The sequence below is a fragment of the Malaclemys terrapin genome, chromosome 2, assembly GCF_027887155.1.
Source record: "Malaclemys terrapin pileata isolate rMalTer1 chromosome 2, rMalTer1.hap1, whole genome shotgun sequence".
Classification (NCBI taxonomy): Eukaryota; Metazoa; Chordata; order Testudines; family Emydidae; genus Malaclemys; species Malaclemys terrapin.
This window is the reverse complement of record NC_071506.1, coordinates 5211494-5236376: the sequence shown is the minus strand read 5'-3', so window position 1 is coordinate 5236376 and position 24883 is coordinate 5211494. Positions and strand designations below refer to the sequence as shown.

At 49.1% G+C, this 24883-nt stretch overlaps 1 protein-coding gene across 1 annotated transcript in view; it reads right to left on the bottom strand.

Annotated features, from left to right (window-relative positions):
* The window catches only part of TOP1MT (DNA topoisomerase I mitochondrial), a 52409-nt gene that overhangs the window by 14655 nt on the left and 12871 nt on the right, over positions 1–24883 (bottom strand). The window contains exons 6-12 of the mRNA XM_054020647.1: positions 24535–24778; positions 13534–14990; positions 8331–8446; positions 7748–7869; positions 5145–5267; positions 3367–3554; positions 2258–2402 (exon numbers count right to left, since the gene is read on the bottom strand). Coding sequence (XP_053876622.1) covers positions 2258–2402; positions 3367–3554; positions 5145–5267; positions 7748–7869; positions 8331–8446; positions 13534–14990; positions 24535–24778 — 2395 coding nt within the window. The remainder of the gene's footprint in view (positions 1–2257; positions 2403–3366; positions 3555–5144; positions 5268–7747; positions 7870–8330; positions 8447–13533; positions 14991–24534; positions 24779–24883) is intronic.

Genomic DNA, 24883 nt, shown 5'->3' with positions numbered 1-24883 from the left:
TTTCCACTTGCCCTGCGCAACATCCATTGTCACCCAGCCGCTGTCACAGGTAATAAACAGAGCTAGGGAAGAAACTGCTTTCCCATCCTGCAAAACATCTCGAGATTCATAGATTCATAGATTCTAGGACTGGAAGGGACCTTGAGAGGTCATCGAGTCCAGTCCCCTGCCCGCATGGCAGGACCAAATACTGTCTAGACCATCCCTGATAGACATTTATCTAACCTACTCTTAAATATCTCCAGAGATGGAGATTCCACAACCTCCCTAGGCAATTTATTCCAGTGTTTAATTCAAAACATTTCCCATCCTGGGCTGGGGCAAAAAGTTGACATCTAAAATGTTCACCAGTCAAACACCTTAAAAAAATAATTGGTTCAGGTCAATCCAGCCATTTCATTTCAATCATTTCAAAACATTCTGTTTGGATTTTGACCATTGTTTCCCAACTAGAGTTCGCTTACATTTCTAAGCAAAAAGTTATTTTGAGCCAGAAAACCAGAGTTTTTCATATCAACAATTTAAAAAAAAAATTAAATTTTTTTGGTGTAGAAAACCCAAGCAGACCCTTTCCCGTGAACATGTTTTGATTTTGACAACCAGCCTTTTCCAACCAAAAACGTGTTGTCGAACAATTCCTAATCTGCTCCAGGAATAAAACCCTTTACAAGAAACTGCCTGGTTCCAGACTGGACCTACTCTGATGATAGAATATCATTAACAACACTGTCCAGGTTCTAAATACTGTTCAATGTTCAGATGATTTTTTTTTTTTAAATCATCTATCCATGTCACTCAAGTTAAAGAGGAATAACTACAATTTTTGGAAGAATGGTTTGGGCGCCCCCTGATGGCTGTGCAGAAGCACTGAACCAGCACTGACTTCACAGTACTTATTGTAAGATCATCATGCTAACGCACGTCTCATTGTCAGAAGATTAGGAATATAAATCAAGCAATGATAAAGCACTAACTCTCCATTATTACACATCTATCATATTTGATTACTAACAGACTGTTCGATGTGAACCTAAATGCAATCTAGCTGAGTTAATGCTACAATGAAAGCTTTGATATTGTGCCCTGACTTTTGCATATTTATTAACCTTCCTGTTGTACTTGGAGAACATATCCAGATTTAAATGGCCTTTTTTAAAGTAAAAAGGGAGAACAAAGCATGCTGCTAATATTAAGCCCAATACGGGCCCATTTAGACTATCAAAACCATCAGCGCCGGGGTTACTATCAAACAGAACAGTCTCCCCAGCCAAGTTCTACCCATCTTAGTGAATCATTATAATAGGGCACTATCAAATTCACGGTCCATTTTGGTCAGTTTAATGGTCATAGGATTTAAAAATGGTAAATGTCATGCTTTCAGCTATTTAAATCTGAAATTCCGTGGTGTTGTAATTGTAGGGGTCCTGACCCAAAAAGGAATTGTGGGGAGGTTGTAAGGTTATTGTAGTGGGGGTTGTGGTATTGCTACCCTTACTTCTGCGCTGCTGCTGGTGGCGACGCTGCCTTCGGAGCTGGGCAGCTGGAGAGCGGCGGCGGCGGCGGCTGCCGGGAGCCCAGCGCTGAAGGCAGAGTGGTCACCAGCAGCAATGCAGAAGTTATGATGGCATGATATGGTATTGCCACTCTTACTTCTGCACTGTTGCTTTCTGAGCTGGGCCCTCAGTCAGCAGCCGCCACTCTCCAGCTGCCCAGCTCCGAAGGCAGCACACAAATAAGGGGGGCCATACCGCAACTCCCCTAAAATAACCTTGTGACCTCCCCTGCAACTCCCTTTTGGGTCAGGACCCCCAATGTGAGAAACGCTGGTCTCCCCCATGAAATCTGTATAGCATAGGGTAAAAGCACACAAAAGACCAGATTTCACAGGGGGTCTCCTGGCAGCTCCGTGGCAGAGACGGGGCTAGAACCCATATCTCCTAAGTCCCAGTCCGGTGCTCTATGCATTAGGCCACTTGGCCTCTCTTTAAGCCAGAAAGGTCTTTCCATACAAATCCAAAGTCCGAGGCATAACTGCAAAAGCTTCCAATTTCAAGAGACGCTAGCTTCTCTCGCAAGGCTTGTGAGGTTACCGGGGCAGCCATGTGATGCATTGACAGTCTCACCGGACAAATACGCAAAGATGCAGCACACAGAAGATTGTGCCAACTGCTCCTCTATGGGCGCGTACGTGGACTGTGGCATAAAAGGAGTCAATCAAATGGCAAACCGATGGTCTGACAAGGAACAGCACACCCACCTTGAGCTTGGAACTCGGGTTCAGCATGATGTACTTAATCGAGTTCTGGATGTTCTCAGTCCACGAGGCCAGCCACGTGACGGTGTTGTCACAGCGCACTTCCTTCCACTTGTGACCCGATGGAGGCTCGGGGGTTTTAGAGTCCCTGTGGGGTGGAGAGGATGCAAAGCAAAATTACGACCACTCCCTGGGCCTTTCTGTTCAAAGACCGATCCAAACCAACCCAATGCGAATGACACAAAACGCCCAACCAAGGGAAAAGAGATGGACTGGAGCCCTGATGGCTTCTCTTTTAATAGGCAAGGTTTGTTCTTGTAAAGGAGTAAAGAGATTTTCTGCTTAGTTACAATATTAAACATCCAGGTCTTTTACCCAGAAGACTAGAGACAACTGGAGAAGTAGTGGGTTTAACGGCACTGGGTACACACCCAGCAATTGAATCTCATTGAGTGGGGAAGTGACTTTTTTACCCAAACTGCATAATATCGGATTAACACTTATTTAAGTCAAATCCAAGGAAGAAACGCTCTTTGCTAATTCTGCCCTCTTTAATGAAGGGCTCAGAAAGTTCCCAAGCTGCAGCTCACAGCCCTCCAACAAGCATAATGTTGACAATTGCATTCCTGATATTTCTAAGGTAGAAACAAGCAGGATTCGGGGCAGGGCAGGGTATGGAGCAAATCTCTCAGGCTTTCCTCAGACCTCCCAAAGAAGCAATAAAGGGCACCCCATCACGTGTTTCTCCTTTGCAAAGCTTTAATAAGAAATCCCTGGACAGATGGGAGATTGGAGTAGACTGGCTACTCCTGGGCCACTCCATCTGTACCTATGCAGGATTTGACTGCGAAATGTACCTGTCGTGTAGAAAGGGGAAAACTCCTCAGAAGAGGAGGCTCAAGATGTCCCATGTGAATTTACATCTCAGGAGTAACAGTAGAGCAAAGCAGTGACCTAGCCCTGCTGGAAGCAGGGGGGCAGCAGAGTGACTTGAATAAAGCCAAGGATAACGCCAGGGAGAAAATGTTGGCCTTTAATGGAGCAAAGTCCATTGAGACAAGCTGAGGATTTAGCCTGAAGAGTTAAGTTCTAGCTAATGGGAACTCACTCACTTGCTGCAGTTTATGATGACGTCCTCTGGCATGATCCTCTTCTTCAGCATGCCCATTTTAGGGTGGTCCCCGCGCCCACGGAACAGCCCCGGGGGCTCAGTTTTGAAGTTGCCTATTTTCTCCCGATGCCCGTCGAGGATGCAGTACCCATACTCCTCCTGGATCTTATCTGCCTCCTCCTTCAGTTTCTGATTTAAAAAACAATCCATGGAGAAACCACCAGTCCAAGGTGCTACCCCGGGTGCTGCATCTACCATTACCCACGGGTCTTCCAGAAGAAAGTTGGTTCACAAATTCAAGAGCTTTAAGAATCAGAAACCAGCCCCCTGCCAAGGAGTTTCAAACCGACTGCCAGCAATCCACCAACAGCACTGACAGTGCGTGGATACTCAATGGCTGGAAATAAGTCAAACCTCTCTTTTCGAAGCAGGGGACTGGAAGAGGCAGAACCAGTATTAATCAGTACATTATTAAACGATCCATGGCTGTACACATACAGGTCATAGGCACTGACTCTGTGGTGCTCTGGGGCTCAAGCACCCAAAGAAAAAAAAATGTAGGTGCGCCGCACCCATCAGCCAGAGCTGTTCAGCGGGGTCATCAATCAGCTGTTTAGCGGCTGGCGGGAGGCACTCAGGGGAGGGCGGAGAGCAGCGAGCGGGGCGGGAAGAGGCGGAGCATGGGCGGAGCCTCGGGGAAGGGGAAGGGCCTCCAGGCAGAGCATGGGTGGAACATCCACCGGGAGAAATAAAAGTCAGCACCTGTGATACAGGATACCACAGCACCATCACGGATCAAGCCTGGACAGGAAAAGCACAAGCCCCAACGCACTGGAGCTAAACGAGCAATTTCACTGATTGCCGTAATTAGCGTGGATTTTATCATTGCTGGGGAGAGCCATTAGGAGAGAGACATGATTACATCCTCTAAAGCCACTACATTACACACACACACACACACACACACACACACACACACACACACGTAGCCCAAGTGCGCTCAGTGAGAAGGATGTGGCTAATGGCTTAACATGTCCTCACAGAATTTGAACAGCCACAACCCTGCCAGATGATCCACACTAGCAGAACTTGATGCTTGTGTGGAGTCACAATGAAGTCAACAGGACAGAGATCCGATTACAGGATCGGAGCCTAAGATCGAGTGGCTGCATCAGAAACGAATTCTTTCTTCTGGAGAACTGGCCAGTAACTCCATAGACACAAATCTCAAAAGGCAAATGTTATGGGCGTTTGAGGGATGATCATTTAAACCTACTGGAGTCTGACTTTGCTTCCATGTCTCTACCCAGAACGGTGTGAAAAATAAGTTTTCCTCTGCCCTATTTTAAGACAAGAAGCAGCAAATGAGCGTGACAAACGGGCAGGGATGGAGGAGGGTAACAGGAAGAGGTTATAGACTACTACCCAGGTAACAGATACATGATTTTGAATCAGAAGTACACCTCTACCCTGATATACCGTGACCCGATATAACAGGAATTCAGATATAACGCGGTAAAGCAGTGCTCCAGGGAGGGGGAGGGGGGGAGAGGGCTGCGCACTCCGGTGGATCAAAGCAAGTTCGATATAACGCGGTTTCACCTATAACGAGGTAAGATTTTTTGGCTCCTGAGGACAGCGTTATATCGAGGTAGAGGTGTATTCATTTTCCAATCGCAGAGTGACGCAAAACATCTGGCATAAGGAAATTAAGCCACCCACACCCAGACTAAATATTTACCAACCATCCACAGGAGTCATTAGAAACAGCACCCTAACCTGTTTCTCCTCTTTGGGCAAAGCTTTCCGGGCCTCGTTTTTGTCCACAAAGTACTTGTGCATCTCTTTGAAGTCGCACTTCTCCAGATGCTTTATCTTCTTCCGCTCCTCCGAGGTCATTTCCTGAGCAAAAGCCAGCAGAGACTTGGAGAACAGGCAGGCAAATCTCATTTATGACTGGGGTTAAGCCGCATGGGGGGGAAATAACCTAGGTTTCTGGAGAGTCTGCCGAGTTTTACAACTGTGCTATCAATGCTGAAATCAAAGGCTAGGATTAAGCTGCATCTGAAAAGTTTATTTATTTTATTTTATTTTTCTAAACTAGTGGCCGCTTTTGAAAGTCTGAGCCTGCGTACAGGCAGGGATGACAGAATTTATTTGTTCATAATTTCAGTGGATAATATCCATGTTTATTTCTAATCATTTTGTCCAATTTTTTCTTGATTTAAACTTTCACGGTGGTGAGTGTGTATGTCAAACAATGATTATTTAATGACAGCTGCTGCCGAGATTCAAAAAGTTAAAGCTTTATAACCGTTCCAACAAAAACCGTCAACATCCCATGTCAAAACATACAAAGTAAATATCCTTAAACCAAACTCTACTAAGTTCTCAAGCAGCATTTTTCTGACTTTGCCTATCTGTACATTTCAATTACTGATGGGAACATTTTTGCTTTGGATTGCACGTGTTTGGTGAAATCCGCATTTACCGATAAAAACTGAATACTTCAAAGTCTGTGTGTGGGGATCACTTCATACACCCGTGCAATGCAACCACCTCTGGGGTGGAACAGCAGCACTAAACCACAGCTCAGAGCAGACAGGGAAGAAATTCCAAGCCAGGCACACACACAAGCCTGATCTACATGAGATTGCTGGGCATGGCAGCATTATCGCCAATGGCCAGGTACACATAAAACCTGCTCTGAGAGGAGTCACTGTTCTGTGAGATTTTCTCCTGCAACAGAGAAGTCCTCACATGTAACTGCTGAATGATAAAATATTGTTGCCCCTGAGCGGCTAGTCAGAGTTCAGAAACCTGGCGATGTTCCAGTTGAGAGCAGAAACTGTGGATGGAGTCTGGTATTTTATTTGATGCAATCTGGTTTATTGACAAGGAATGCTGAAAGTCCTGCTTCTCCAAATGCAGGAGGAACCAAAACCAGGGGCTAGCTCAGAGGTGGGCAAACTATGGCCCACATCTGGCCCGCAGGACCATCCTGCCCGGCCCTTGAGCTCCCAGCCGGGGATGCTAGCCCCCAGCCCCTCCTCCACTGTCCTTCCTCCTCCACAGCCACACCGCTGTGTGGGCAGCGCTCTGGGTGGCGTGGCTGCGAGCTCCTACAGGGCAGCACGGCGGCGTGGCTGGCTCCAGCCGGGCGGCGCGGCTGCCAGACATGCTGCTCTGAGCGGCATGGTAAGAGGACCGGGGCCGGGGGGTTGGATAAGGGGTGGAGGGTCCCGGGGGGCAGTCAGGGGACAGGGGGCAGTTGGAGGGGGTGGAAGTTCTGGGGGGGGCAGTCAGGGGATGGGGAACAGGGGGGTTGGATAAGCGTGGGAGTCCCAGGGGACCTGTTGTGGGGGTATGTGGATAGGGGTCAAGGAACAAAGGGGTTGGATAGGGGGTGGGGTCCCGGGTGTGGTTAGGGGCAGGGGGTCCCGGGAGGGGACGGTTAGGGAACAAGGGGGGGAGTTCGATGGGCTGGAGGTTCTGAGGGGGGCAGTCAGGGGGTGGGAAGTGGGAGGGGTCAGATAAGGGGTGGGGGCCAGGGCTGTTTGGGGAGGCACAGCCTTCACTACCCGCCCTCCGCACAGTTTTGCAACCCCAACGTGGCCCTCGGGACGAAAAGTTTGCCCACCCCTGGGCTAGCTTCTCTGCCTACAGCCTTACACCTCTTTAGCCAACACCAGACCCCAAAACTCTCTCTCTACGCTTCTCCCAGGGTCACACCGTGCTTATAGCCTCTTCCTAAGCTTTCTTTCTCTGCCTCAGTCGCTCTGGTCCTCATCTGCCCCCGGCTCGACGTTTTCCCACACTCACAGACATGCAACTAAGCAGAACAAAACCCAGTGAAACCTTCTGCCCACGTGGTGCGAGCTTCTGGACAGACTATTACACCTTGTTTTAGGCGTGGCCCCTTAACTGTCTCTTAAGTGAAGGACACATTCACACACCAGTTTCAATGAGGTTTAACTCAGCCCATAACAAGGCTTAATCCAGCTCACACCCCCACCACCGCTCACACACACACGTCTGCCCTCCCCCATCTCATCTAACACCACCTCCTATTAAACAGTTTAAAAAAACCTAGGTAATTAATACTCAAAAACTAACATGAAGCAGTCCGAGCCGGGATGCTACAAACACCTCTTGACTCAAAGCCACAAAAGCAAGGACGTGAAAATGCTAAGCCACCTCACGGTACATCCCCTCTACTGCTCCACCCACAAACACACCCCTTACTGTTCCCATCTCTACCAGACACCACAGGCCATGCACTGCAAGCTCAGCTCCGCCCCCTACAGACGCAGCCTTCCATCCCCCTCCACGTGCATTCTTATGGCCAAGGAGCAGTGACTACGCGCCCACAAAGCAGGTACCTTTCTCCAGTCGTGGAAGAAGTTGTTCTGGAAAATCTCCTTGGTTGTATATTCGTGATCCAGCATTTTTGCATAGAAGGTGGCAATTTCCTCCGTGGCCACATTCAGCTTCATGGGTTTGCCTGTACAGGAACAGAGTGTGCTTTATCATCGGTCACCCGCCTGCCCTAATCCCCGCTCCATCCAAGCTGGCTGCAGAGAAACACTTGAAAGCGTGAAGCGAATTAACCCTAAAGGCTCACGTACCGTAAGGCAAGTACCCTTCCCCCAACCCCACCATTTATTATTTTCTTTTAAAGACATTTTTTTCTTCCACAATTTTCAAACCAATGGGGGAGCAGGGGGAAATCTCATGATTTCTGAATGCCCGGGATTACTCTAAATGCATTGGCTTTTAAAAAACAGTCGGTGTTTAACTCCACGTTCTGCAATCAGAGAGGCTGCAAAATTAGCCTCTTGCCAGGCCCATGGCAAGACAGTCTGCTTCGGACGAACTGTATTCTTTGTTTGACCCATTTTACCAGCTGCGCCATGTCAGGAATATTGCTACGTTTTGCAGTATCAGTGACAAAACAGGACGCACCGTCGTAATAGAACTTGACATCGTCAGGGAGCGGCTCGTAGAGAGGGGCGAAGTAGGGGCCTTTGTGCTCCAGCTGTTTCCATTTCACGCCATCGTCTGTCTTCTCCTCTTCCCACCTTAAAGAGAAAAGCACCGGGAATGGTTAGGGAGCGTCTCAGCACGTGCATTACTCAGATCCTCAATTCCCTGCTGCTTCATTTGGGATACCACCAGCCCAGGACATGGTGGGGACCGAGTCGATGAGCTTCCTGTAGGCAACGTGGGAGAAATGGGTCTTAGGAAAAGATTTGGAGCAGGGGGCTTGTGGATCAGCTCAGGAAGGTACCCCACAGGTAGGGGGATGGTGTGAAAGGAACCAGGCTAGGGAGGATGGTCTAGCTGTAGTGGACAGGGTGCTGCACTGGTACTCAGGCGACATGAATCCAATTCCCAGCTCAGCCAATGACTCTGTATAGGACCATGGGCAAGTCACTTAAGCCACCCCATGCCTCAGTTTCCCCATCTGTACAGTGGGGATAATACTGCGCTCCCTCACTGGGCTGTGGTGAAGCTAAAATCCGTTAGTGATGGTGATGTACTCCGACACCATGGTGACACAAGCATCTAGACAGAAGGCATAGAGATGGGAGAAGCAGTTGAACGGAGGGGGAGCAGAGTGAAGGGGATGCATGGTAAGCGGTGAGGGCGAATAAGCAGTGTGGGGCTTCAACACGATACGGTGGAGAGCGGGGAGAGCGTGAGACAACCCAGCCCTGTTATGTTCACTTCTAGACCCCCCACATTTAACATAATTAAAAAATGGGGCCACAGTGTTGTTTTTATGCAGAGTCCCTAAATGCCCCGGCATAACCCTTATGGCTCCTTTCGTGACGCAGTTTCCTCTAACAGCAGCACTTGCAGGAGGAGATCTGTCCACTCACCTTTTATTTACCCCCTAATGCATTAGCCTCCAAGCAAGGACTTGGGAAGGGGACTGAAAATCCCAGGTGACAAGCTGGGACATAGACTCGAGCTTGCACAGCGGATGTGGAGGGACTGAGGTATTGCTCACATGTGTGATCCTCACACTAACCAGCTTTGCGACCCCCAGCTAATCAGCTGAGATTCTAAGATCACTGCAACCCTAGCTGTGAATGCAGATCCTTCAACAAACATCTGTGATAGAGAAAAATTAGTTGAGGGGAGTTTGGGGGTGAGGGCGATCTAGATAATAGAGCAACAGAGGGTCCTATGGCACCTTGGAGACTAACAAAAGTATTGGGAGCATAAGCTTTCGTGGGTAAGAACCTCACTTCTTCAGATGCAAGTCAAGAAGTGAGGTTCTTACCCACGAAAGCTTATGCTCCCAATACTTCTGTTAGTCTCAAAGGTGCCACAGGACCCTCTGTTGCTTTTTACAGATTCAGACTAACACGGCTACCCCTCTGATACTAGGTAATAGATACATTTTGTGCCCTTGGACTTTGACACAGACTAAGGATCACACCGTGCTCTCATATCATCTCATCATGCCAAAACATTGCCACGCACAAGGCAAACTGGCGAATCCGAAGCGTGCTCCGCGCTGCCCTGCCAAACCCTGGCACAACAAGTAAAATGACTAAGGAGGCCCCCAAAACCTGCTGAGAACTTCCACGCTTTTCTGGGGAGGAGTAGAAAATATTTTAGCCTTTCCCCTCCCTGGGCGGTGTAATATGCAATAGAAAGAACACGTCAGACCAGCAGGTTTGCTGTCTGCAGAAAGACAATCAAGGCAAAAATCTGGCTAAAGAATCCAGGAATTGTGGGACTACACTGAGTTACACCAGCTGAGGATCCGGCCCAAAGCAGCTCCCTGATTGAGCCTTTGATAGACATGATGTGAGGACAGTTCACATCATACAGACAAGACGCTGCACCGATGCCTAATTTACCCCAGATCACCAATGCCTGACCTGCCTTTGCATGCAGTATTGCTGTAATACAACCCACGCTCAATGGGGACCCGATCCTGAAAGAACTCTTTCCTGACCCCCCTCTTCTGGCCTTCAAACACCCCCCAAAGCTCATCATCAGAAGCAAGCTCCCCACAGACCAGGACCCACCAACTCAGAGCGGCACCAGGCCCTGCCAGAACAACAGATGCAAAACCTGCAGATATACCTCCACGGCTGCAATGACCAACACTTTCCACAATGCACCTTTCAGGATCCAGGGGTCCTACCACAACATGCGGTGTACCTCAGTCAGTGCACTAAATGCCCCACATACAGAGGCTGATTAAGATTTATTGGGGTCCTGGGCACAAAGAACAGTTGGGCCCCCCACACCCTGGGAGCCCACGAGCACCAGAAACAGGGAGCCAAGGGGCCATGCCCTCCCCCCACTTTTAAAAGTGGGAGGGCCATGCCTGTCCACTTTTTAACATGGGCGTACTTTGGGGGGCAGGAGGACCACGTTGGCCCCCCAAACTTCAAGCCTTGGGCAGGCACGGAGTGACACCGGCAGGGGCTGGGCTTCACAGCTAGGGAGCTGGCAAACTGATCAGCTCCCCCACCATGAAGCGCAGCCCCTGCTAATGGCACCAGATTCTTCCCAGTGGGGGGGGGGTGTTGTGTTAAGGTGGGCCTTAGTGCCCCCTTGCCACAGGGCCCTGCCCCCTGCTCCTCCTCTCCCCCCTGAGGCCTCACCCCTCCAGGCCAGTAGCTGGAGCCGGGCCATGGTAAGAGGTGCCGACGGAGCCCGGGCTGCTGTGGGGGAGCCCCAGACCCTTCACTTGCCCTGGGCGGCACACCCCACGAGGCAGGGACACCAGCTCGGGGCTGCTCTCGGGGCCCCGGGGCCCCCTCCCAGGCCAGGGGAGGGTCCAGGGCTCCCCACATTGGCCTGGGCACCCTGGGTGGCTCTTACCTCTACCTGGTTTGGCCAGGGGGGCAGGGCCCCAGGGGAAGGGGGCAGGGTCACAGTTCCGGTGCCGGTGGCCCCCTACTTCTACCCAGGTTTCAGCCCTCCTGCGGGGACCCCCAAATTGCCACAGGCCCCATGGGCCCAAATAGCTACTCTGTGGGTGAAACCAATCGCTACGCTCTCAAACAAACGCCCACAGGCAAATGATAAAAGACAAATACACCACATCACCTGTGGGGGATCACGTTTCCCAAAGCGATCATTCCATATCTGACCCATCAGTCCTCATCCTCCAAGGAAACCTGCACAACACCTTCAGGAGACGAACCTGGGAGCTTACATTCATAACTTTGTTAAACACTAAAAATCATGGACTGAACAGAGACGCTGGATTTATTACGACAATCTATAACTCTCTAATAACTAACTTCCCCAGCTGTTTCTCTCTGCCTCCTTCCCCCCATGACTGGAGGAGTGTTAACAGGCCATTTCACCTTGAATGGTCCCCGGAAATATGTATTTATGCTAAACAATCTGTCCCACGCCTTGTATTTAGCTGTGACACTCTGAGTACGGATCCCAGACCTGGAGCAGAGCTCGGGGCAGCTCGAAAGCTGGTCTTTCTCACCAACAGAAACTTGGTCCAATAAAAGATCTCACCTCACCCACCTTACCTGGCTTTGCCACTCACCACTCCCTTGCGAGCGGCACTGACCTGCCGTATCAAAGACTGGAGGCTGCTGAGCCACCCACGGCCAGGATGGGGGTGAAAATGATCCATGGCTTGTCTAACCAGCACCCCACCCCGCGGAAACATGCCCGAAATCCAGTCATGTCACACGGCAGAAGCTGCTATGACACCTCCATGGGTAAGAGCAACCACATGCAAGAGACAGGCACTCTGCAGCCAGCCACATGCTAGCAGCAGTCTCAGCTCAGTCACATCCCATGACCTTTCACGTGGAAGTGTTTCATCCCCTTCCTACACAGCTCCCCCCTGGGCTGAGTTGCAAAGGCAGGTCACTCCAGCGTGTCATTGCTTTTGAGAGACTGGCACTTGTCTAAAAAAAAGTTAAGACATGCAATTCCTATCAAAACAATCTGCAGGTCGCTGGACTTCATTCAATGTCAGGGCAGCACAGCATCCTGGGAAATGTAGTCACAGACGGTGTGTCGGTGTGGAGACCACAGGGTGCAAGCTAACTAGTTACTATGCAACCACCTCATTCAGCCAAGCCAGACTTGTCCAGCGAGTAATCGAAATATACCCTCCGCTCAAGGAGGTAGGATCACTAAATAAGATTCCCCATACCAAGAGAGAATGCAAATTATACCATTTAAAACAGGGTTGGACTCCACATAATGGAAGAACTGCAGCGAAATTATTGCTGAGGGAAGCACTGGTCAACTCTGCAAGGAACGCAGTGGAACTTGTTAAAAATTCCTGACCACATCCAACTGATGGCTCTATCTTCTAACCCAGCGGTTTTCCCATTTGCCGACCCCTAAACATTTTCAAATGGAGGTGCGGACCCCTTTGGAAATCTTAGACAGTATCTGTGGACCCCTGGGGTCCACAGATTGAAAATCACTGTTCTATGGTAACCACGACCTTTCGCGGACCCCTTAGACATATTCTGCGGACCCCCAGGGGTCTGCGGACCACAGGTTGAAAACCACTGATCTAACCACCTGAATTCTAGCCATCTGAGACAAAACTCCAGCAAACAGTGACATCTGCTGGCTACACTAATAATAGCAGGTGCTTTTTAAACATGCTGTGTGTGTATGGTACAGTATAAGGCTCTATCTATCTTGCAAGCTGTCCTTTTATTTTTAACCATTTTCTTTTGCCTTAAAGCAGTGGGGCAAACACGCCAGCATTAATAAATGAGCTGATGCCCATGTGTTGAAATTACACCGACTGCTCTATAACATACATGCATGGGTATATTTTCATAGAATCATAGAATATCAGGGTTGGAAGGGACCTCAGGAGGTCATCTAGTCCACCCCCCTGCTAAAGCTGGTCAGAAAAAAGGAAAAATTTCGCAAAAAGCTCCATGCATTTTTCCTGTTTTGTTCCCTCTCCCCACTCCCCGCCCCCAATCCAAAAAGTTTTGAGATTTCCAAAAAATAATGTGACCTTCTCTGTAGCTGGTTGGAAAATGGGAAAAATTCCACCAAAAAAAAGTTAATAAAATTTGATATTTTGACATTTTAAAATATCAGTGTAAAATTCCATTAGCTCTATAATCCCTGACATCTCCCCCCAAGTCAAACACCAGCACACTCTGGTAACCCACAGAAAGCTTACCACTTCCACTTGTTTTCCTCTTTCTTCTTTTCCTTCTCATCTGCCTCCTTCTTTAATTTCTTGTTTTTCTTCTTGTCTCCTTCCTCTTTGCTTTTCCTTTTCCTCGATCCCCCCTCATTCGCCACCTCCTTGGATTTCTCTTTGCTCTTTCTTCCCTTCTCTTCTGTGCGTTTATTTTCATCCTTTGCTTTTCTCTCCTTGTTTTTTTTCTTGGCCTCGTTCGTCTCCTTTCCTTGTTTCTCCTTTGTTTCCCTCATCTCATCTTTCTCCATTTCATCTTCCTTTTCCTCCATTTCCTGTTCACCTCCCATTCTTTCATTCCTTTCCCATCCTTCTCCCTCTTGTTCATCCTCCTCCTCTTCCTTAATTTCTTTTTCATCCTTCATTCTTTTGTTTCTTTTCCTCTCTTCCTCCACATCATCTCTTTTCTCATTCTCTTTCTCATCCCTTCCCTCTTGTTCTTCTATTGCCCCATCTTCTGCCCTTTCCATTTCTTGCTCATCTTCCACCCTTTTATCCTTCTGTGTTTTTTTCCTTCCTGTCTTTTCTTCAATCTCTTTGTTCTTCTCTCCTTCCCTTTTCTCCCTCTTGTTTTTCGCTTCCTTTATCTTTTCTTCCCTCTTTTCCTGCCCTTTCTCTTTCTGGTTCTTTCCTGCCTTCACTTCCTTATTTGCTTTGACATTCTTTTTCTCTCCCTCTGTGTCTTTACCTTTCCTTTTCTCCTCATCCTCTGCTGTTCTTGCTGGCCGTTGGGCAGGCTTCTCTTCTCCCTCTGCCCTTTCTCTGTCTTCCGTTCTGTTCTTTCCTCTCTCCGTCTGTATTTCATCCTCTCCTGTATTGGCCCAGTTCTCTGCCTCCCCTGCTGTCTCACTCCCTCGCTTTTCCTTTTCCCTTCGATCACCAGCCCCCCCATCCAATCCCTCTGCATCATCCCCACTCTCCAGCTGCTTGGGTTTCTTTGCTCTTTTCAACCTAGGGCGACCCTCTTGCGTTCCCATCTCCTTCGGCCCTTCGCCTTTTCCGGAGATGGCTTCAGTGATTCCCTTCTCCCTCTTGGCTTTGCTGGGCTCTGCACCATCTCTCTTCTCCTGGTCCTTTCCCTCCCTTTCCTTTTTAGGTTCCTCTTTCTTACTCATGCCCCCTTTACTTTCCTTTAGTTCACGTTTCCCCTTCTCTTTGATCTCTTTCTTCCTCACTTCTGTTTCCTTCTGCTCCCTGCTCCCTCTCTCCTTTTCCTCTTCCCTTTTTCTTTTCCTGTCTTTGACTCGTTTCTCCTCTCTGTGCCCCTCAGGAATGAATGAACCTGGCTCCCGCTCAGTGTTTTTCTCCCCCTCTTCCTCTTTCGTGCTGCCTTTGGCTGCAATGTCCACTTCCTCCGCTGAACCATCCAGATCTCCAGAGAATGCCGCGTTTTCACCACCAACCCCATTAGTTTTTGTTTCCTGGTGTCTTGGAACCTTACAAAAAAAAAGGGAGGGGGAGTTAAACTTAGCAGTAGGCGAAAAAATCTACAGATTAAAGCCTAAATTTTGTCACTGCATCTTCATGGGCACACTCTGGTACCCAGACATGGGCCAGGTGCTTCTCAGTCTAACCTCAGATAACCAGGCACATGCATTGGCGGCTCAAGGAAGTTTTATATAAAGATCAGGTTCAAAAAGGCCAGGTGACAAAAGCACACAGGGTAGGGCTGCCAAGCCCTAGGGCTCTGTACTAGGACCAGTCCTATTCAATATATTCATAAATGATCTGGAAAAAGGGTAAACAGGAAGGTGGCAAAATTTGCAGATGTTACAAAACTACTCAAGATAGTTAAGTCCCAGGCAGACTGTGAAGAGGTACAAAAGGATCTCTCAAAACTGGGTGACTGGGCAACAAAATGGCAGATGAAATTCAATGTTGATAAATGCAAAGTAATGCACATTGGGAAACATAATCCCAACTACATGTATAAAATGATGCGGTCTAAATTAACTATTACCGCTCAAGAGAGAGATCTTGGAGTCATTGTGGATAGTTCTCTGAAAACATCCGCTCAATGTGCAGCGGCAGTCAAAAAAATGAACAGAATGTTGGGAATCGCTAAGGAAGGGATAGTTAGTAAGACAGAAAATATCCTATTGCCTCTATACAAATCCATGGTACGCCCACATCTTGAATACTGCGTGCAAATGTGGTCGCCCCATCTCAAAAAAGATATATTGGAATTGGAAAAGGTTCAGAAAAGGGCAACAAAAATGATTAGGGGTATGGAATGGCTTCCATATGAGGAGAGATTAATAAGACTGGGACTTTTCAGCTTGGAAAAAAAGACGGCTAACGGTGGATATGATAGAGTTCTGTAAAATCATGACTGGTGTGTAGAAAGTAAATAAGGAAGTGTTATTTACTCCTTCTCATAACACAAGAACTAGGGGTCACCAAATGAAATTAATAGGTAGCCAGTGTAAAACAAACAAAATGAAGTATTTCTTCACACAACGCACAGTCAACCTGTGGAACTCCTTGCCAGAGGATGTTGTGAAGGCCAAGACTATAACAGGGTTCAAAAAAGAACTAGATAAATTCATGGAGGATAGGTCCATCAATGGCTATTAGCCAGGATGGGCAGGGATGGTGTCCCTAGCCTCTGTTTGCCAGAAGCTGGGAATTGGCAACGGGACGTATCACTTGATGATTACCTGTTCTGTTCATTCCCTCTGGGGCACCTGGCATTGGCCACTGTCAGAAGACAGGATACTGGGCTAGATGGACCTTTGGTTTGACCCAGTAGGGCCTTTCTTATGTTTTTGTGAGGGACCACAAAAGCGACGGTACACTGCAAGATTCTGTAAAATGGGAGGGTTGGTTGCTAGGCAATAGGTAAGTAGTTGGACTGCACTGACACATAGGAATTAAGAAATGATTGAGGAAGTATTGATGTGATTTATTAATATTAATGATTATGGTTAATTATGGACACCCGGAACGCCATTGATGGAATGGGGGCAGGCACTGACCTTATGGTAATTGGGGTACCAAAACAAATATGGATATACATCTGTCATAAACATACAGCTAAGGGTAGCATAAAATCCTTCCTTTACCTGTAAAGGGTTAAGAAGCTCAGATAACCTGGTTGGCATCTAACCAAAAGGACCAATAAGGGGAGAAGATACTTTCAAATCTGTGGGGGAAGGTTTTTTTTGGTGTGTTCTCTCTGGAGACAAAGAGAGAGACCAAGCAAGTAATCTAACTCCTACTGAATGATACATCTAAACTTACAGAAATAGTAAGTAATAGCAAGGAAATGCATTAGAGTATCTTTTGTTTTAGCTTGTGAATTTTCCCTGTGCTAAGAGGGAGGTTTATTCCTGTTTTTGTAACTTTAAAGTTTTGCCTAGAGGGAATCCTCTGTGTTTTGAATCTGACTGTCCTGTAAAATTACCTTCCATCCTGATTTTACAGAGGTGCTTCTTTTATTTTTTCTTTATAATAAAGTTTTGTTTTTACAGAATCTAACTGGGTTTTTAGTGTCCTAAAAACCCAAGAGTCTGGTCTGTGCTCACATTGTTTACCTGTTTGGTTGGTGTATTATTCTCAAGCCTCCCCAGGAAAGGGGGTGAAGGGGCTTGGGGGGATATTTTGAGGAAACAGGAACTCCAAGTGGTCCTTTTCCTAAATCTTTGTCTAACTCACTTGGTGGTGGCAGCATACCGTCCAAGGACAAGGAAGGATTTGTGCCTTGGGGAAGTTTTTAACCTAAGCTGGTAGAAATAAGCTTAGGGGGTCTTTCATGCGGGTCCCCACATCTGTATCCCAGAGTTCAGAGTGGGGAGGGAACCCTGACAACATCCCTGACATCTGCGTAATGTGGGATATAAGACGCCACCACCTATTTCCCTTTTCTCAGAATCTCTTGGGCTCTGCACTGGGTGTCAACTGATCTGTGGCCTTCTGAGGTTCTCCACTCATCCCTGAATTCTTCTAATCTTTTAGAGCGTAAGTACGAAATTCATTTATTAGCCTGGCCCTAATGGGTGCCTGGGTTGCCTATTTGGATAGATTTAAGCTGTTTAATGATCATGGGTAGTACAATTATTTGGTTTCTTTGTGGAATCTACACTACTCTATTGTCACTTCAATCCCAGAGAGACAAAGATGAGTTTCTAAGGGAAATTTGTGTGGAGCCCATTTTGGGAAAGAACCTGTGACTGATTATTCAGAATAAAGATGGTCAGTGTGGCAAATCAGTTGTGTCATAATTTGCGAGGACTATAGAGGCATATAGCTTGTCAGGCAGGGGAAAGGGGAGGAGATGTTGCATTAGACTCTTGTTTTGAGGTCCATAAGCAGGTGAGAGGCAGAGCAGATGAAAGTCGCTGGGTGAAGCCAAAAGGGGGCAAAAAACAAGTGTGATGTCACCGTAGACCACCAAGCCAGGAAGAGGGATGGTCTAGATAATAATACTTAGTCCTACCACGAGTGCAGGAGACTGGACTAGACAACCTCTTGAGGTCCCCTCCAGTTCTATGAGGCCTTTCTAGAACAAACAAATATCCACGACACAAGACCCGTTAGTAACAGGGGGACTTTAATGACACAGAGATCTGTGGGAAAATAATATGGCAAAACACAAAATGTCCCGTAAGTTCTTGGAAGGTGCTGGGACAACTTTTTGTTTTGGAAGGTGGAAGAAGCAACCAGGGGGCAACCATTTTAGACTGGATTCTGACTAAGAGGGAGGAGCTGGTTGTAATTCTGAAGGTTGAGGGCAATTTGGGTGACAGTGCTCATGAAATGAAGGAAGAAGTGAGAGGAGCAGTATAAGGACAACGGACTTCAAAAAAGCAGACTTAAACAAACTCAAAGAACTGGTAACCCCCTGGGTAGAAAATACAAGGGAAAAAGAAGTTCAGGAAACCTGGCAGTTTCCCATAGATAATATTAAAGGTGCAACAGCAAACTATCCTGTTGCGAAGGAAAGAAAGGAAGAATAGTAAGAGGCCAACGTGGCTTCATCAGGAACTCTTTAATGATCTGAAAAATCTAAAAGGAATCCTACAAAAAGTGGACACCTGGACAAATTGCTAAGGAGGATGTAACAGGGTGCTGGCTAGGAGAAACAAGCCAGGCCCGTTAGCCCTGTTCCAGAGGAAAAAGGGTTAGTTGGGCTGGCTGAGGGGCCATGCCCTAATTACCAGAGGGGATCCACCTGTAGGCCTGGGTAGCCAGCCTGCCCTATAAAGCTGGCTAAGAGACAGGAAGCAGGGGTGAGACAGTAAAGGGAGGAGTGTGGGCTCTAGATCCCTGCTGGCTGGGAAGCTAGTAGTCTCCAAGAGTGTTGGTCTCTGTAAATGCTTGTAAATAATAGGTGGTGGGAACGGACACAAACAATAAAAGGACACAGGTGCTGCACCTCGGTTGGTCTCTGGGTGTTTTTGGGCCTAGGCCAGTGAGGGCCCAGTTACAGAGGAGTACAAAAGAATAGCACAAGCATGTAGGCCGAGGCACTAAATGAGTTACACAGAGCAAGGGATGTAAAAGGCAAGAAGAAGAGGTTCTTTAAATACATTAGGAGCAAGAGAAAGATGAAGGAACGTGTAGGTCCCTCGATTTAGCAGGGAGGGAGAGCTAATAATGGATAAAGAACAGGAGTACTTATGGCACCTTAGAGACTAACAAATTTATTAGAGCATAAGCTTTTGTGGGCTACTGCCCACTTCTTCGGATGCTCTAATAAATTTGTTAGTCTCTAAGGTGCCACAAGTACTCCTGTTCTTTTTGCGGATACAGACTAACACGGCTGCTACTCTGAAACCTAATAATGGATGACATCAAGAAGGCTGAGGTGTTTAATGCCTATTTTGCTTCAGTCTTTGCTAAAAAGGCAATTTGTGACCAAAGATTTAACACAATTAATATTAACTAGGGGGAAGGAATGCAAGCCAAAATAGGGAAAGAATAGGTTAAAGAATATTTAGATAGATGTATTCAAGTCAGCCGGGCCTGATGAAATGCACCCTAAGGTACTTAAGGAACTAGTTGAAACAATCTCAGAACCATTAGCAATTATCTTCGAGAACTCATGTAGGACGGGGTCTGTCTAGTACCCATCTTTCAAAAGGGGCACAAAGAGAATCTGGGGAATTATAGACCAGTCAGCCTAATTTTAATGCCCAAAAAGACACTGGAATAAATAACTAAACAATCAATTTGTAAGCACCTAGAGGATATTAGGGAGATAAGTAATAGCCAACATGGATTTATCAAGAACAAATCATGCCAAACTCTCCTAATTTCCTTCTTAGTTAGGGTTACTGGCCTAATGGATGGGGAGACTCTATAGACATGATATAGCTTGATTTTTAGTAAGGCCTTTGACACAGTCCCATGAGACAGTCTCATAATCAAAATATGGAAATGTGGTCTAGATGAAATTACTACAAGGTGGGTGTACAACTGGTTGAAAGACCATACTCAAAGCGTAGTTATCAATGGTTCACTATCAAACTGTGGGAGTGTATCCAGTGGAGTCCTGCAGGGGTCAGTCCTGGGCCCGGTATTATTCAATATATTTATTAATGACTTGGATAATGGAGTGGAGAGTGTGCTTATAAAATTTGTGGATGACACAAAACTGGGAGGGGTTGCAAGCACTTCGGAGGATAAGATCAGGATTCAAAACGACGTTGACAAATTGGAGAATTGGTCTGAAACCAACAAGATGAAATAATAAAGACAAGTGCAAAGTACTGCACTTTGGAAGGAAAAATCAAATGCACAACTACAAAATAGGGAATAACTGGCTAGGTGATAGTACTGCTGAAAAGGATTTAGTAGTTATAGTGGATCACAAACTGGACAGGAGTCAATAATGTGATGCAACGGTATTAAGAGGAGTGTCATATGTTAAGACATGGGTGGTCATTGTCCCACTATACTCGGCACTGGTGAGGCCCCAGCTGGAGTACTGGGCCCAGCTCTGGGTGCCACATTTTGCGAATGATATGGAAAAACTGGAGAGAGTCTGCAGGAGAGCAACAAAAATGATAAAAGGTTTAGAAAAATCTGACCAATGAGAAAAGCTGAATAAAACTGGGCATGTTTAGTCTTGAGAAAAGAAGATGGAAGGAGGACGTGATAACAGTCTTCATATATGTTAAAGGCTGTTATGATGAGGACAGTGGTTCTCCATGACCACTGCAGATAGAACAAGAAGTGACAGGCTTAATCTGCAGCAAGGGAGATTTAGGTTAGATAATAGGAAAAACTTTCTAACTATAAAGGGAGTTAAGCTCTGGAACAGGCTTCCAAGGGCGGTTGTGGAACCCCCATCACTGGAGGTTTGTAAGAACAAGTTGGACAAATACCCGTCAGCGATGGTCTATTTATAGTTGGTCCTGCCTCAGCACGAGGGGCGGGACTAGATCACCTCTAGATAGCCTTTACAACACAACATTTCTATGATTCCATGTAACTGATTCGCTCATTGTGGGTGTCACAACAGAATGGCCTGGGTATCCCAGGCATATGGGTGGCATGAAAAAGGAGACAGAGATGCTTGTGGGAGAAGTGGATGAATGGGGCAGGCAGGGTGGCATCAGTGGCAGATGAAGTGGTTAGAAACCAAGCTAGGTAAGCAGAAAGGGAGGGGATTACATTTGCCCTTGGTGATGAAGAGAAGTTGTGTGATGCACAAAAGGGAGTCAGTGGAGAGGCTGAGAAAGGGGACAGGGCACAGGTCACTTGCTGGTTTGAAATAGAGGGAATGGCGGATTCTCTGTAACAAAGCCTTTAAATCAAGAATTGAGGGTGTCAGTAACTCAGCCAGAGGTTATGGGCCTATTACAGGAGTGGGCGGGTGAGGTTCTGTGGTCTGCGATGTGCAGGAGGTCAGATCACAATGGTCCCTTCAAGTCTTTGAATGTATGGTGAGAGTCAAAGGGGACTGTAACAATACAAGGCGAGCTCCGGAGCGAAGATAGAGCAGCACAGCTTCACTGATGACAGTAGAGCTACATGGATTTATACCAGCTGAAGGTCTGACCCATTTTTTCCAATCCATCAAGACTTGCTGGATAGGCCATAACTCCCTTATAAAGAGTTCACCTTCCGGGAACACGTAACTCTAAGAAATTGACGTGCCCAGGCATCTCCTGTCACAACAATTTAAATACTGAATCATTTACAGAGGCTACAGCAGCTCCAGGTACTTCAGGATGCTTCTTACCAGGTCCCTGTCGTTGGTCACCAGGAGTTTCCCTTCAGGGCCAGTTCTCACTTTCTTCGGGGCATGCTCTGATCTAGAACAAACAGCACCTTTTATTATTTATAAACGTGCATGACAAGGATCAGCTCCACATCCCGCCTAGCTCTACTCAGACAAGCACCACGTTCCCTTGAAACACACCAGCCTATGCGATGATTGGCCCTATGACGCTGGGCCTTTAAAGTCCTCCGTTTGGGAAGACTCATCTGCAAGCGCCAGCAGCAACCTGGAAATGGGGAGGCCCGCCAGCGCCTGGACCGTGGCCCCGCCCCTGAGGCCCCCACCCTCGCTCCGTCTCTTCGTGCCCCCTCCCCAAGATGCCACTCACTCATCTCCGCCTCTTCCTAAGGTTGCCAACCCTCCAGGATTGTCCTGGAGTCTCCAGGAATTAAAGATTAATCTTTAATTAAAGATGGTCATGTGATGAAAGCTCCAGGAATACATCCAACCAAAAATGGCAAACCTACCTCTTCCCCCGAGGCCCACCCTGCTCCTCTTTGCCCCCTTCCCGGAACGGGGTGGGAAGCCATGGCCCCATCACTTTTTCCTGCCTTAGGTGAGCAATGGGGTGAGGGTGGGGGGAAGGAGAGGAACAAGTGGCAGGTGGGGAGAGGCCTCGGGGGAAGAGGCGGAGTGGGGATAGGGCAGACCGAGGGTGTGGCCTCAGGGGAAGAGGTGAGGTGGGGGTGCGGCAGAGCGAGGGCATGGCCTCGGGGAAGAGGCGGAGTGGGGGTGGGGCAGAGCGAGGGCGTGGCCTCAGGGGACGAGGCGAAGTGGGGGTGGGGCAGAGCGAGGGCGTGGCCTCTGGGGACGAGGCGGAGTGGGGGTGGGGAAGAGAGAGGGCGTGGCCTCAGGGGACAAGGCGGAGTGGGGGTGGGGCAGAGCGAGGGCGTGGCCTCAGGGGACGAGGCGGAGTGGGGGTGGGGCAGAGCGAGGGCGTGGCCTCAGGGGAAGAGGTGAGGTGGGGGTGCAGCAGAGCGAGGGCATGGCCTCGGGGAAGAGGCGGAGTGGGGGTGGGGCAGAGCGAGGGCGTGGCCTCAGGGGACGAGGCGAAGTGGGGGTGGGGCAGAGCGAGGGCGTGGCCTCTGGGGACGAGGCGGAGTGGGGGTGGGGCAGAGCGAGGGCGTGGCCTCAGGGGACGAGGCGAAGTGGGGGTGGGGCAGAGCGAGGGCGTGGCCTCTGGAGACGAGGCGGAGTGGGGGTGGGGCAGAGCGAGGGCATGGCCTCAGGGGACGAGGCGGAGTGGGGGTGGGGAAGAGAGAGGGCGTGGCCTCAGGGGACAAGGCGGAGTGGGGATGGGGCAGAGCGAGGGCGTGGCCTCAGGGGACGAGGCGGAGTGGGCGTGGGGCAGAGCGAGGGCGTGGCCTCAGGGGACGAGGCGGAGTGGGGGTGGGGCAGAGCGAGGGCGTGGCCTCAGGGGACGCGGCAGAGTGGGGGTGGGGCAGAGCGAGGGCGTGGCCTCAGGGGACGAGGCAGAGCGAGGGCATGGCCTCAGGGGACGAGGCAGAGTGGGGGTGGGGCAGAGCGAGGGCGTGGCCTTAGGGGACGAGGCAGAGCGAGGGCATGGCCTCAGGGGAAGAGGCAGAGTGGGGGTGGGGCAGAGCGAGGGCGTGGCCTCAGGGGACGAGGCGGAGTGGGGGTGGGGCAGAGCGAGGGCATGGCCTCAGGGGACGAGGCGGAGTGGGGGTGGGGCAGAGCGAGGGCGTGGCCTCAGGGGACGAGGCGGAGTGGGGGTGGGGCAGAGCGAGGGCGGGGCCACGATCTGGGCACCAGCTGCCCTCCCCTTCTATGGAGCTTTGCTTCTGGTGCTCCAAAGGGGGCAGCGGGCCAGTGCACCACCGGAGGGGGGACCTGCATCACATCCGTGGCCAGCCTCTTTTCGGGAGGCTAACCCTCCTCTGACCTCTGATATGCGCCATCCAGGAATGTGCCAACCTATCTGATGACTGGGATTGGTGAGCAGAGCCCACCACAGCAAAGGAGACTCCGCCCCCGTCAGGTGAGGGAGGAGCCACAGAACCCAGACAACAACTGAATACGGAGGACAAAAACGTGAACCAAAGGACAGGGGTGCAGGTCACAGGATGAAAACAAGGAATCCAGGTGGGGACACCAAGCAGAGAATCCCAGACAGTGCCCACTGCACGCTGCCTGAGGGAACTCTGCCCGGGGACCAGACACTAGAAAAAGGCCCCGCAGCCAGAGAATCTCCCATCCAGCATTGTCCTGAACTGCCTCATGGCCACCTTGGCCAGGGCTAGGAAGAAGCTGGTGAGATGGTCTCAGGGCTGTGTGGGGCCATGAGCAGGGAGTGGGTAGAGGAACGGATGTGGGGAGAAGTGCAGCGAGAACCTCAGTAAGAGGTTCTGCAAACTGCTGCAAAGCAGACAGGGTCCCGTTGGAGACTACAGTCCTCTGGTTTCTCCACTCAACAATTACAACAGCCACGCAAGCTTCCCTCACAACAGCCCAGCACTCTGCTGCCACCCTGATGCTACAAGCTCCCTGAGAAAGACAAGCAGGTGGCTTCGTCCACACATGGACCATCCTGGGCCTTTCCAGCCATTTCAACGAGGCTGTTGCACTGCTACCAACTGGACCAGCGAGACGTGGAATCAAGGTGCAGGGGCGGATGTGGCCGAGACCAAGCACTGATCACCTGGATTAGAGATGTCTAAAGAACACCCTGATTCCTCCGCCACACTTCTAATAGGAGTTGAAATGACAAGGGGTATGAATCTTAAACTCACGTAAAATCCTGCTATCTCTGTAGCCAGATGAGGTTGCACGACAACCCTGATGCAATCTGAGAGCAAGGGCAAGACAATGCCCTCAATGAAAATTAACATGCAGCTGCAAATACTACAAAGGCCGCAGTGTGCAAACCTTTCGGCACTCCCCTCCCTGGGCTGGCCCTCTTCACCCTCCTGCTCCCTCGGATGAGAAACTTCCTGGCCGTTGCAATCCAGACCATCGGCAGCCGTCTCAAGGACTCTGAAACAAAGAGAGAGTCGGTGCGGCCGATTTGAATCTCAAGCAGGATGCGTTATACACTGATCCCTTGCCAAAGCAACAAGCAGAGGGCTAACCCCTCTTCAA